Source organism: Diabrotica undecimpunctata, chromosome 9, assembly GCF_040954645.1.
Source record: "Diabrotica undecimpunctata isolate CICGRU chromosome 9, icDiaUnde3, whole genome shotgun sequence".
Taxonomy (NCBI): Eukaryota; Metazoa; Arthropoda; class Insecta; order Coleoptera; family Chrysomelidae; genus Diabrotica; species Diabrotica undecimpunctata.
The window spans coordinates 120,466,510-120,479,038 of NC_092811.1; the positions used below are offsets into that span (position 1 = coordinate 120,466,510).

At 34.7% G+C, this 12,529-nt stretch overlaps 1 protein-coding gene across 1 annotated transcript; it reads right to left on the reverse strand.

The window, feature by feature from the left end:
- Nucleotides 1-2,170: 2,170 nt before the first annotated feature.
- LOC140451353 (endoglucanase-like) lies at nt 2,171-7,100 on the reverse strand. The gene is made up of 4 exons (XM_072545103.1): nt 6,970-7,100; nt 5,977-6,217; nt 5,011-5,171; nt 2,171-2,529 (listed from the first exon to the last, which is right to left on the reverse strand). The coding sequence occupies exons 1-4, from the start codon at nt 7,004-7,006 to the stop codon at nt 2,240-2,242; spliced, it is 729 nt and encodes a 242-aa protein (XP_072401204.1). The 5' UTR covers nt 7,007-7,100; the 3' UTR covers nt 2,171-2,239.
- Nucleotides 7,101-12,529: the final 5,429 nt, after the last annotated feature.

The following is a 12,529-nucleotide window of genomic DNA, read 5'->3' on the forward strand; positions in this document are numbered from 1 at the left end:
AAACACACTTATCTTTCACCATAGTAAACAGGAATTCTTCTTGTTTTACTCTTTTTCGCGGCAGTCATACCGAGTTTAAAATATTATTGTGAAAATAATTTATCTGTGAATGCTGATATGCCGAATCGGCGTTATCGCAACTTTCGGGTGAAGAGATAGCATTATAATTATTTCGATCATGCACGTGTGGTGAATCAGGACAGTCCCCGTATTTTCTCCGTGAATTGAGATCGACTTCAAAAACATTGGTGATCGACCGGTCGATCACAATCGACACTTTGAGCACCGCTGCTTTATGCAATGCATATAAATAAAAACGCAGCAATACTTGTATTAAAGGTATATTATTAATTTTATGCTAAGGTCACAAAAAATATATATTAAAATTTATATTAACTACATCATTATATTCATTTATTCTTTTATTCAACATTATTCAGCATCATCCTCATTTTTATTGTACTATTATATATTACAGTTAAAACTATATATTGTTAAATGTTTCTCTAAATTTTCTATAGAATGAATGTGCCGTATATCTAATAATAATTGTTTATTTGCTGAAAAACTTATTTTTAGCTTAGTAAATATAATTTACTAATGTTTGTATTTTGGGAACGATTTCCGAAGTGGAAACTGAAACGTCAATAAACTTACTTTAACCTTTAATTATGGCTTATTCCCATTTAAATAGTAATTACTTTAAAATGCCACAAGAAAATAGCTTCAGAACAATATCAATAATACAGTAAAAGCTGAAAAATTCATACTCATTAATACATTACCACCAATTGAAAAAATGATTGAAATTGTTGTATATGCTCAAATTATTGTTTATGCAACGATTTCACAATATTAATAATAAGCCATACCCTCAAAATATTTCTAAAGGTGATTCATGGAAGATTATATAGAAAACTAGAAGATGATATGGATGATACTCAGTTTGGGTTCCGCAAGGGACTGGGAACGAGAGAGGCATTGTTTGCTTTTAATGTCCTCTCTCAAAGATGCTTAGATATGAACCTAGATATTTATTTCTGTTTCATCGACTTCGAGAAGGCATTCGACAGGGTCCGACATGAAAACTAATAGAAGTACTGAGTAACAAAGATATAGACAGACGAGACTTACGAATCATTATCAATCTGTTTTGGAATCAAAAGGCCAATATAAAGATAGAAGAACAAAAGTCCGAAAATATAGATATAAAGAGAGGAGTAAGACAGGGCTGTGTTCTGTCACCATTACTGTTTAACGTGTACAGTGAAGCCATATTCCAGGAAGCGATAGCGGATGTGGGTGATGGAATCTCTGTAAACGGAAGAATAGTAAATAACATAAGATTCGCTGATGACACCGTTATAATGGCAGACACCCTGGAATCGCTACAAGAGTTGGTAAATAGAATTAACGATTACTGCATTAGATACGGACTAAAAATTAATAAGAGAAAAACTAAATTTATGATTGTCTCAAAAACGCAACATGGAAATGAAAGATTAATGATAGAGCAAACCCAAATAGAAAAAGTAGAGACATACAAATATCTGGGAACCTAGGTTGATGAAAAAAATGACCAAAGCAGAGAAATCAAAGTCCGAATTGAAACTGCAAGGCAAGCATTTGTGAAAATGAAGACAATGCTTACCAACAGAGACCTTCAGTTGCATCTCAGATTGAGGGCTCTAAGATGTTACATATTTTCTATCTTACTATACGGAATGGAAGCTTGGACATTGAAGAAACAACACATAAGAAAAATAGAAGCGTTGGAAATGTGGTGTTACAGAAGAATATTAAAAATTCAATGGGTTCAAAGGATTACCAATGCTGAGGTTCTACGACGGCTAAATAAGGAGTTAGAAATTATGAACAGCATAAAAAGAAGAAAACTAGAGTATTTGGGTCACATAACCAGAGGAGAAAAATATGAGCTGCTGAGAATTATTATGCAAGGAAGGATCCAAGGAAGAAGCATAGGAAGAAGACGCATCTCCTGGCTGAAGAACCTTAGAGAATGGTTTAACTGTAGTTTACTACAACTTTTCAGAGCAGCAGCCAACAAAGTGACCATAGCCATTATGATATCCAACCTCCGATAAGAGAAGGAACTTTAAGAAGAAGAACGATTTCACTGGTAATCTATTAGGAATAAATAAGATAAACATACTATTAAAATATAACTATATTTAACCTTAAAAGAGTACAGCGTTCACAGAACGTTAATTTTTCCATTTTAATCCAAATCTCCACAAGCGGACACAGCAACTAGTTCAGCAGGACATTTCACTTCTTGGAAGCTAACTTTAGGATTGTCGACTCCTTCCAAAAACTGAAACCTAAATCTGCATCCAGGTTGCAAGACTTCTGGTAATATAGAGCATTCTTCAATGGTCGAAACACCTCCGTATCTTCTACCCCAACCATCTTCACCAGTTCCCCATTGTGTCATGCATCCAAGATTGAAGATGCCGACACCACCTCCGGGGATTTGGAGATCGAATTGGTTTTCACCCAAGTCCGATCCTACGATACAAAATAAATGGTTAGTGTGAACATCGGTAAAAATCTTATCTCAACAATATAATTCTTGAGATAAATTTTTCTTTATTGTAATCTGAATGATTATTTATAGTGTTATAGAATATTAGAGTTTATTAGTTACATAATATTTTCTAAAGTTACGGGTAATATGTCATATGTATGTATGTATAGTGTTAACAGGCCTTTTAGGCCCATCCATTTTAGGATGGATAATTTCCATCGTTTTCCGTTCTTAGTTATCAGCTTCCAATCTCTGATTCCCATCTCTCTGACATCTTCCATCATTACCTCTTTCTATTTCTTTCTTGGTCATCCTCTCTTTTTTTTGGTCTCAGGTACTCTCTAAACAATATTCTTGAGTAGTCTATTACCTTGCATATTTTCTAGATGTCCGAGCAATTCTAGTCTACCTTTTTTTCACAAGTTTTGTTGTTTTAGAGTTAGCATACGGATGGTACACTTTTGCATTAGTTCGTCTTCTCCATTCTCCCTCTACTACTTTTCCACCAAACATTCTACGAAGCAACTTTCTTTCCCATACTTCCAATCTTTTCCGTATGGTTTTGTTAATAGTTCATGTCTCGGCAGTGTACAGCATTGTGGGTCCAATTATAGTTTTGTATGCTCTTATTTTTATATTCCACTTCTCTAAGATATATCTTTGGCCTTTATTATTTTGCTCACAGCTCCAGCACATCTGTTGCTCTTGGTCAGTCTCAGGTTGATTTCAGTTTCTTCCTTACATGCCTGATCCAACTTCTCGAATTCTACAACTGATCCACCCTCCATGTTTAATTTAAAGGAGCCCCTGGTGTTTATTCCGTTTTGCTCGAGATTTCCATGTACTTGGATTTATTAATATTAATTTTCAGTCCTATTTTAGAGCTTTCCTGAATCAGTCTTTTTGCTATATTTGCCAGTTCTTTTCCATTTCCTGTAATGAGACCCACATCATCAGCGTATGCTATGCATTAGTGCTCTTTATATAAAATAGTGCCTGACCAATTTATCCCACTAACCCTTTCAATGTTTTTCTATAACTATCTTGAATAGCAATGCAGACAACGGGTCTCCTTGGCCAACACCTTTTTCACTTTGAATTTATTTAAGACTGTACTTTTGCATTTCACAGCACAACTGGTTTGTCTAATTTTCATTTTTACCAATCTTACTATTTTTTCTGGCACTTGGAATTCTTTTAGCACTTCTATTTTGTTTCTATCTATTGTATTATAGGCGGCTTTGTAATCAACGAAAAGTACTTATGCTAAAATGTTGTATTCATAGCAATTGATTAGGATTTGTTTTAGCATAATCATTTGATCGGATGTAGATCTTCTCTTTTGAAATCCTCCCTGGTATTCTCCTAGGTTATTCTCTACATAATATATTTATATTCGTTTTTTAATTAGTATGGCGAGCATTTCATATATTACCTCTAACAAAGATATTCCTATATAGTTTTTTTAATATATTTTATTATCTCTTTAATTTCTTCTCTTGTGGGCATTGATATTTCTTCTATTATTATTTGAGGTTTAAGAATATTATAATTTTCTTCAGTAGTCACTCCGTCATTTAGCATCTCTTCGAAATATTCTTTCCACCTTTCACATATTTGGTCTTCGTTCACTATCAGGTATCCTTGCTTATCTTTTACATTCATCGTTCTTCCCTGATACCCAGTTTTAATGTATTTGACCTCTTTGTAAAATTTTTTTATTTCATTTTTCTTGTAATTTTCTTTAATAGGTTTTACTTTATCATCCATATACTTTCTTTCCCGCGCCCTTGGGATTTTCTTTACTTTTTTTCGTTATTCGGCATACTTTTTTAGAACTTTTTAATCTCAAATCTGATCTTTTTCTTTTAACTCTGTTCTACATTCGTCTTTGAACCAGTGTTTTTTCTTAATCTTTTGTTCTTGGTATGTTCTTCGACGTTGCTTCCTTTATAGTGTTTGTAATTTTCAAGAACTTTTGTTGTATGTTACTCACAGTAATAGTATCTTGTTTGGCGTAGGTGTCTTGTATATCCTTTTGATAATCCTGCACTACCTCAAATTTTCGCAGTTTTTTTAAATTAAATTTACGTTGCACTTTCTTTTTCATTTTTTATGCTTTTTAATTAATATCATATAAAGAAACAAAAACGCAGCAAAAAATTAATTATTTTATAGATGAATAAATTGATCACCCGATCATAGTTGAATAATTAAATTCGCTAAGTGATTATGTTGAATTCAAGATACTATACATGAGACTAAAGATCATATAATAAAGAAAATATATGTTGATTTATAAGCAAAATAAAATGTCAAACAGGATAAACTTAGTACAATAGTTTAATAAACTTTTGTATGCGAAAAAGTTGATAACTTTGCTCTCCCATTTAACTGTAAATTTGAATTTTGCCTTGACACATGAGATAATCAAATGTAGTTGCTGTAAATGTTATACTTACCAGTGTTAACAATTTGAACCAACATTTGTTTGCCAGCTAACTGGTCCTTGAAAGACAACAAAATACAGTGGCAACATTTGGACGTGTCTACACCACCTTGGAAAGAAACAGCTGACCAACCGAATGCCAAGGTGTCGTTTATGACGTAAGGTTGTTGGTTACTGAAAGTAAACATTTATGTACTGAATATTCCATTATGCTGAAAGATATTTTATATTTGTTTTCCCATATCTGCTTCGTTATTTATATTAGGAAAACGTTCTAAAGCGTATATGGCAATTTATTTATGAAAACAACAAAGATTCAGGGAAATGCTGCTCTCGGTAGTGCATTTAGCAGAGTAGGTGGTATCTTAAATTGGATCAAATTTCCAGGGACAACCAAACCGCTGAAATGTAAAGAAGTATCACTTAAGCAACATGCCAAATTGACAAATAAGACGTTCGACCAATGTGTACTTCCAGTCATGACTTACCGAAAGTCTTTCCTTAGCTCAGGTTACAGAAACCAAACTTAGAGTAGTTCAAAGAAGAATGGAGCGGTTTTTACTTCTCGATTCTCAGAGACAAGGTTAAAAACAAGGAAATAAGGACAGGCATAGAATGGCTAAAATAGAATTGGGCGGACCATGTGGCCAGAATAAATAACGTACAGTGGATTCAAAAAATTACAATGTCAAGACCACGAGCAAACAGAATGTCACAGGTAGACCAGTTACTCGATGGACAGACGACGTCAAAAGAATCGCTGTGAATTGTCTGCAGGAATATTAAGATTGACGAACTGGAACTAATTAGTAAAGGCTGGATAATGAATTTGTTTTTTGTTTTGTTTCTGGAGAGTCCCATATTTTCTTCTGGTATAATATAAAAGTGATAAAAGAATGCACATCTATTCTACAGATCGTAAAGAAACTTGAAGAATGCATAGACTTAAGAGTTTTATAGATTTACAAATACTATTTACTTGCACGTATAAGCGACTCCTCCTTGTTCACATCCTGATTGAGCGTTGTTGTCTCTAGTACTATTAGTAACGCCATCGATTTGGCAGGTCTGGTCAGGAATGCCGTTCTTAGTTGTGATAAAACCATAGTAGGCACACGAGGGAGCACAACAATCCCAGTAACGGGTGGTAATACCATCCCCACTCATACCGCCAGGAATGGGCACGATATCAGGAGAGCGGCCAAAAGAGGCAGCAGAAACTGAAACAAAAATTATTATTTATTCCAACAAATATATTTTCTTACGATATGATACATTAGAAAATTAAAAAAGCTTGTGGTCCAGATGATACACCAACTGAGTTGCTGAAACTAATAGAGGATGATAACATAAAAGTAGTAGTAAGACCTTTTAATTTAATATATAACACCGGAGTAATTCCCACAGATTGGCTAAATCCATCTTTGTCGCAACACCTAAAAAACACAATGAGAGAAAATGCTCAGAATTCGATTAATTAGCCTAATGAGCCACACTCTTAAAATTTTTCTACGAATCCTTCATATAGAATTAGACGCAAATGGGAAGTAGATCTTGAAGATACCCATTGGATTGGTTTTAGAAATGCTATGGGAGCCAGAGAGGCACTTTTTGCGCTTAACATCCCATTACAAAAATGCCGTGACCAAAGACAAGATGTATTTGCATGTTTCGTGGACTTTGAAGAGGCATTCGATAAAGTACAACATGTAAAATTAATGCAAATACTAAAAAATATCAAAATAGCTACAGTACAACAAACAAGATACGTGTAATCTTATGTTATATGAACAACTGAAGAGGATGTTACAAAGTAAAATGGTAAAGATATTGACATGAAATTTCCAAGAACCAAATAAATTATTACAAAAATACAATTATAGGTAGTCCCCGTTATATATACGTAATATAAAATTATACCTAGTATTACCTAATAAATTACGTAAAAACATAATAATAATGGTGTTCTTACCATATCCCAAAAAGGCAATAACAACAAATAATTTCATCTTGAAGTTTGTTTGTGTGACTTAAAGATTAGCTTGTAAATGCTCTTTTATACATATTTTTATCTAAAATATTAAGATAATTGATTGACGGTAGCTTGCAGCCACTCAAGATAAATATTATTTATGACCTGATTTTAGTACTTACTTTTGACTATTCTTAAGTATTTACATGTATTAATAATATGCATATTTAGATAGTGCGCAAATATCCTTGATATTGAACAGTTATGACGATAATTTATAAATATTTTCTCTATATATTAACAATTTAACTACAACGGTACGCATGGCGAAGAAAAAAATCTTCGGTACGACGTAGAGACACAATAATTGATAAAGCATTGGAGTCAACATAAATGGAAAGTTTCTGAACAACTTGAGGTTTACAGACAGAGTTCTTGTTGCAGACCGGGTAGATTTAAAAGAAACTTTTCCAAAACACAATACATGACCAACCTTGTACTGGCCAAAAACATTTAAGCTACGTAATGGAAACAAGTTGAACAAGTGTATGCATAGGTATCTATAAGTGTATACATAGGCACCTACGGTAAGTATCTGTGCTACGAGATTAAATTAATAAGAGACAATCAAACAGTAGAGTTAAATAAGACTAAGATGGGAAATACGGGAAAATAAGACTAACATGGGTAGCATACGGAAAATTGAGGAAAGTTTAGATCAGATATTCCAATGTTCTTTAAAATAAAAGTCTTTAATTAATGTATACTCCCAGTTTATACGTATGGATCAGAAACATTGACTTTTTCCAGAAAAGTAATTACGTAATAGTACTTAAGGTACAAGACCTGAAGATGCATAGCAAATTATATTACGCTAAACTGGTAGTTGGTGGTAGAATAAATTTATTGTATGTAAGTTTTATTCTTATTTCTTTTTACCCATTGGAAATAGACTAACAGGCAACATATTCAAGATTATTTATAAACCTTTAAACCGAAATGAGAGCAAATCTTAGTATATTAAAGATTAATGGGAGACCCATGAGAGACACAAAATGGAAGCTGGACAAATTCTGGGAGAATTTGTCCAGCTTCCATTTTGTGTCTCAGATACCAAAAAATACCAAAACTGTTATCCAGGTTATCCTGGAGGATAAAAATTGTGATTCTTCAAAACTTGGCTGCTTATAATCCACTGAAAACCATATCAGCTTATTTAGCCATCAGACACTCTTATCAAACCCCTTTTATAGTAGTGGCTCGGGATGATCCAGATACCTGGTTCGGAATGCAGGCCGCGCCGTAAAGAAATTTATGACACAACTTGGACTGAAACTTGCGGCAGGAAAAACCGAAGCCATCATTCTGAAGGGGAAAAGGAACACGCAAAGTGTTGAATTAAAATGTGCGGGAGTATGTCTAACACCCAAGAAACAAGTAAAGTACCTAGTAGTGACATTGCACCAGAATAGAAAATGGGGGCAGCACGTACGGGAGGTGGTCCGAAAGGCTGCAAATAGTACGGCTTTGGGTTGGGGAGGGTGATGCCTAACATTTGGGGACCCAAATCCGTAAGGAGGAGGGTCTTACACGGTGTTGTACAGTCGATCGTCCTCTACGCGGCACCAGTCTGGAGCGAGGCGGTAGAGATAATGGCCTATAGGAGGCTATGAGAGAAGAGGCCCAAACCTTACTGTGGCCGAGAGAAGACAGGAAAAGAAAAAGTCAATTGAAAGATGACAAGTAGAATAGAACAACATGGAGGATGTGGCACAGTGGACAAAAATGTTGATCCCAAACATTCCGAAGAGATTGGCTGGACTGTGGCCCCACAGGCGACTCGATTATTTCCTGACGCAGGTGCTCACAAAACACGGGTGTTTTAGGGCCTACCTCTCTAGGTTCGGAAGTGCTGATACAGATGAATGCCCATACTGTGGACACTCGGATACTGTAACACATACGATGTTAGTGTGCAGCAGATGGATAGTAGAAAAGAACAGAATGGAAAGAGAGACAGGTGTGAATTTTGTTACATTGAGAGAAATGATGAGAGAATAATTGAAAATAAATCAGGTTGGACTAACATACACAACTATATCCGTGCAGTGATCAAGAAAAAAAAAAAGGAAGAAAGACAACTGGATCAACAACAAAGGTAAAGTGAAAGATGCTGGAAGTTGAAGCTAGAAAAGTGAGTCAGACTGTATGAGTTAGAATGCGTGAATCAAACTGTGGGGAAGGAGGAAAGGCCTGTCTGGGAATGATGCCGTACTAGGAGCGATGAGTGTCTTCTACGCGCTACCTGGAACGAGACAGGGAGCCTCTTTTCTGATGAATGAATAAAGGTAGTGCTTCGGGAGTGATGCTGGTCTTACAGCCACCATTCCGCTTCCGGATCGCTGGATGACAGAGGAGGGTCTGGTTTAGCAAGTAGGCGTTCGGTGTAAATTCGGCGACGAGAGTGCATTTTAAAGGTCGAATCCTACACTAAGGTCAGTCAGGCGGCGTCCTGGACTAAGATGTCTTTTGAAGATTCCAGACCCCCCATTTATAAAGACGAAAAAAAACCCTTTTACAGGATACAGCAACAAACAGGTGATTAACCCACTCTACAAAGATTGCCACATAGCATTTTGAGCTCCAATCACCTTCTTCTGACTACACATATGGAATTAAGCGCAAACTTTGCCGGTTTTTCCAAAACTTTATGAAAACGAAATTCATCGAAATCTCGATGATTTAATTTGGGCTGAAACCAAGAGCAATTATAATTATTATAAACAGACTCGAAACTGTTTGCATTACCAAAATGCTACAAGTTCAGTATTTTCGTTTGAGTGCATTTAGAAAAATGAGAGACGTGTTAAAAATAAATCTACTAATCCATTTAAAAAGAAAAGCTTTCATCCTGCGTATTCTACCAGTCCTCAAATACGATCAGCGAAAAATTTAAAAGGACACAACGTAAAATAACGTAATATGGAGAAAGCTAGAAAGTAGACTACTTGTTGTGAGCATGAAAAATAGACTAAGAAACGGATGGGTTCTTAGACAAACCGGAGTGAAAGACATTATCAAACGTAGTACAAGACGAAAATGAAGATTGCTGAAATATGTTGCAAGAACGAAAGATGACAGATGGACAAACAATGCTTAAGTGACTACGAAAGATAAGCGAAGTCTCGAAAGATCCCTAATACGATGGACCTACGACCTTAAAAGAATTGCTACAATTTAGATAGCAGAGGCACAGAACAAAAATATGTGGATATCTACTTTTGGGAAGGACTGGCAAAACCCATGTTAAAACTTTCATTCACACTTGCAAAGCCTACATTTGACCCGTTATAGAGTACACATCTAATGTATATTGCATCTTAAATGCCTTTCACAAACGCAAACTTCTAAGTACCGATCGCCTCATCCTGTGTGCAGTAAACTACAAAAACCTGTCCATTTCCCTTCGGCATAATCCATAATATCTCAAACATTACGACGTTCATAGAGGGATAAAACTCTCGAAACATGAATCTTACTCAAAGTCTTTAACGAGCCACATTCCAGAACCCAAAACTTCCTAAAAACTCCCTGTTCATTCTACGGAAACCTATGAGTTTGCAAACGCAAAATTAAAAAACTTTACCCATCGTTAACCGTATTTCAAACCTGCGTCTAAGTACCGATCGCCTCATCATGTATGCAGTAAACTACAAAAACCTACCCATTTCCCTTCGGCAGAATCCATAATATCTCAAACATTACCACATTCATAGAGGGATAAAACTCTCGAAACATGAATCTTACTCAAAGTCTTTAACGAGCCACATTCCAGAACCCAAAACTTCCTAAAAACTCCCTGTTCATTCTACGGAAACCTATGAGTTTGCAAACGCAAAATTAAAAAACTTTACCCATCGTTAATCGTATTTCAAACCTGCGTCGACGAACTTTCGGACAAAAAAACAAATTCGCCTTGAAGGAGGTCTATGTTTAACAATAGTCAAATCAGGTTTGATTGATGATGATTATACTTTCTTTATTTAATATCATTTATATTTATTCAATAAGTTAAAATGTATTAAATGCCTTAATGCATATTATAAATTATGTAGGGCCCTGTAGGTTAATAAAGTTATTTTATTTCCATAAAATAAAAATCTTTAAAGACGAAATTTTTAAACTACCACCCATCTAAATTTTTTCCTTTCACTCAGTAGAACCTCGGTGTTATACATCATTTAAATCTTCCCATTTATACGTGTTCTACGAGATAATTGGCGAAATAGCTAAGCGATAATCCACATATTAAATTGTAATAATAAATAGCGCCGTTTCGGTCTGTTGTATGCTAATAACTTAGAGAGAAACCTAGTTAGCAGTAGTTAGACTAGAACATTCTATTGATAAAACGAGATTAAATCTTTCCCAGGTGAAGTTTTAACACGCACATACATTCTCGCAGACCGCTGAAAGCGGATTCGCATATTTAAACTGTAATTGTGATTGATATAATAGTACGTATTAGTAGGTCATTATTAAAAATGTACCAAAGTGATGATATGTGTTGTTATGATCTGCTTTATGATGTTTTATCATTGATTAAGACTAATTTAATTAATCCAATTATTTAATTAATTAGTTCACTAATTTATGCAGATTCATACAATTCAATTGCTATTAAAAATTCTCAGGGTGCCTTTTTAATTTTACTTTAATCAGTTTACTTTATATATCTCTTCTAGTGGGTTCAGTATCTCCTAATTGCTCATAATCGGGATAGAACAGGAAACGGAACTAACATTAAAACAATATAAATATGCACACAAATTATTATTTATTTTCAATAAGCAATACGTTGAATGTTAATAAATAACTTTTTGTGGACAATTATCTTTCCCAACAAACTCCTATACTCTAAATTTAATTTTAATTAACAAACTATCTATTGATCTGTTTTATAATAATATCTACTAAAAAAATTGACCATATAAAATATAATTTATTTACAAAAATATCTCTTTAAAACTTGGAATCTTAGTTCGTATGCTTATATTTGATTTTATCTTTAGAATGTCTTAAAGTTTTCTTTCATTCAAATTATTTGACTGACCTTTATTTTTTTCACCAATGATGTCTCCTCTCGATCAAACCACAGTTCCTTCCTTGATTGATTATGTCCGGCTACCATCAAATCTTTCCCGTTCTCAGCATCGATCCAAACCGCATACCAGCAAACTACTCCTCCGAAAACACAAGCCCAAGCCTCTTTTGACCGGTACTCTTTATTCACAAATTCTCCTTTCTTTCTCAATTAGATCTCGTGGACTATGCAGACTCAAAAGAGGTATTAATCTTCTCGTTTTTGATCTGCTCTCAGCTTCCACCTTTTTCACTAACAAACGAAAAAACACTCCTACTCCGATTGACTACACAAAAAACACGTCTTCTCTTCTGGTCTGCCGGTAACATAATAAATCTTTTTAATCTCCCCAGACAACCTTCTCAAACTCTCTCATTTCCCATCATTCCTTTTTAACCAATCATAAGCATTCATCTT

Coding starts and splice junctions, on each gene's coding strand:
- LOC140451353 (XM_072545103.1), bottom strand. CDS start 7,006: ATGAAATTATTTGTTGTTATTGCCTTTTTGGGATATG. Junction 6,218..6,969: donor TATTGCCTTTTTGGGATATG/GTAAGAACACCA, acceptor TTTTTGTTTCAG/TTTCTGCTGCCTCTTTTGGC. Junction 5,172..5,976: donor GGAGTCGCTTATACGTGCAA/GTAAATAGTATT, acceptor GTTTACTTTCAG/TAACCAACAACCTTACGTCA.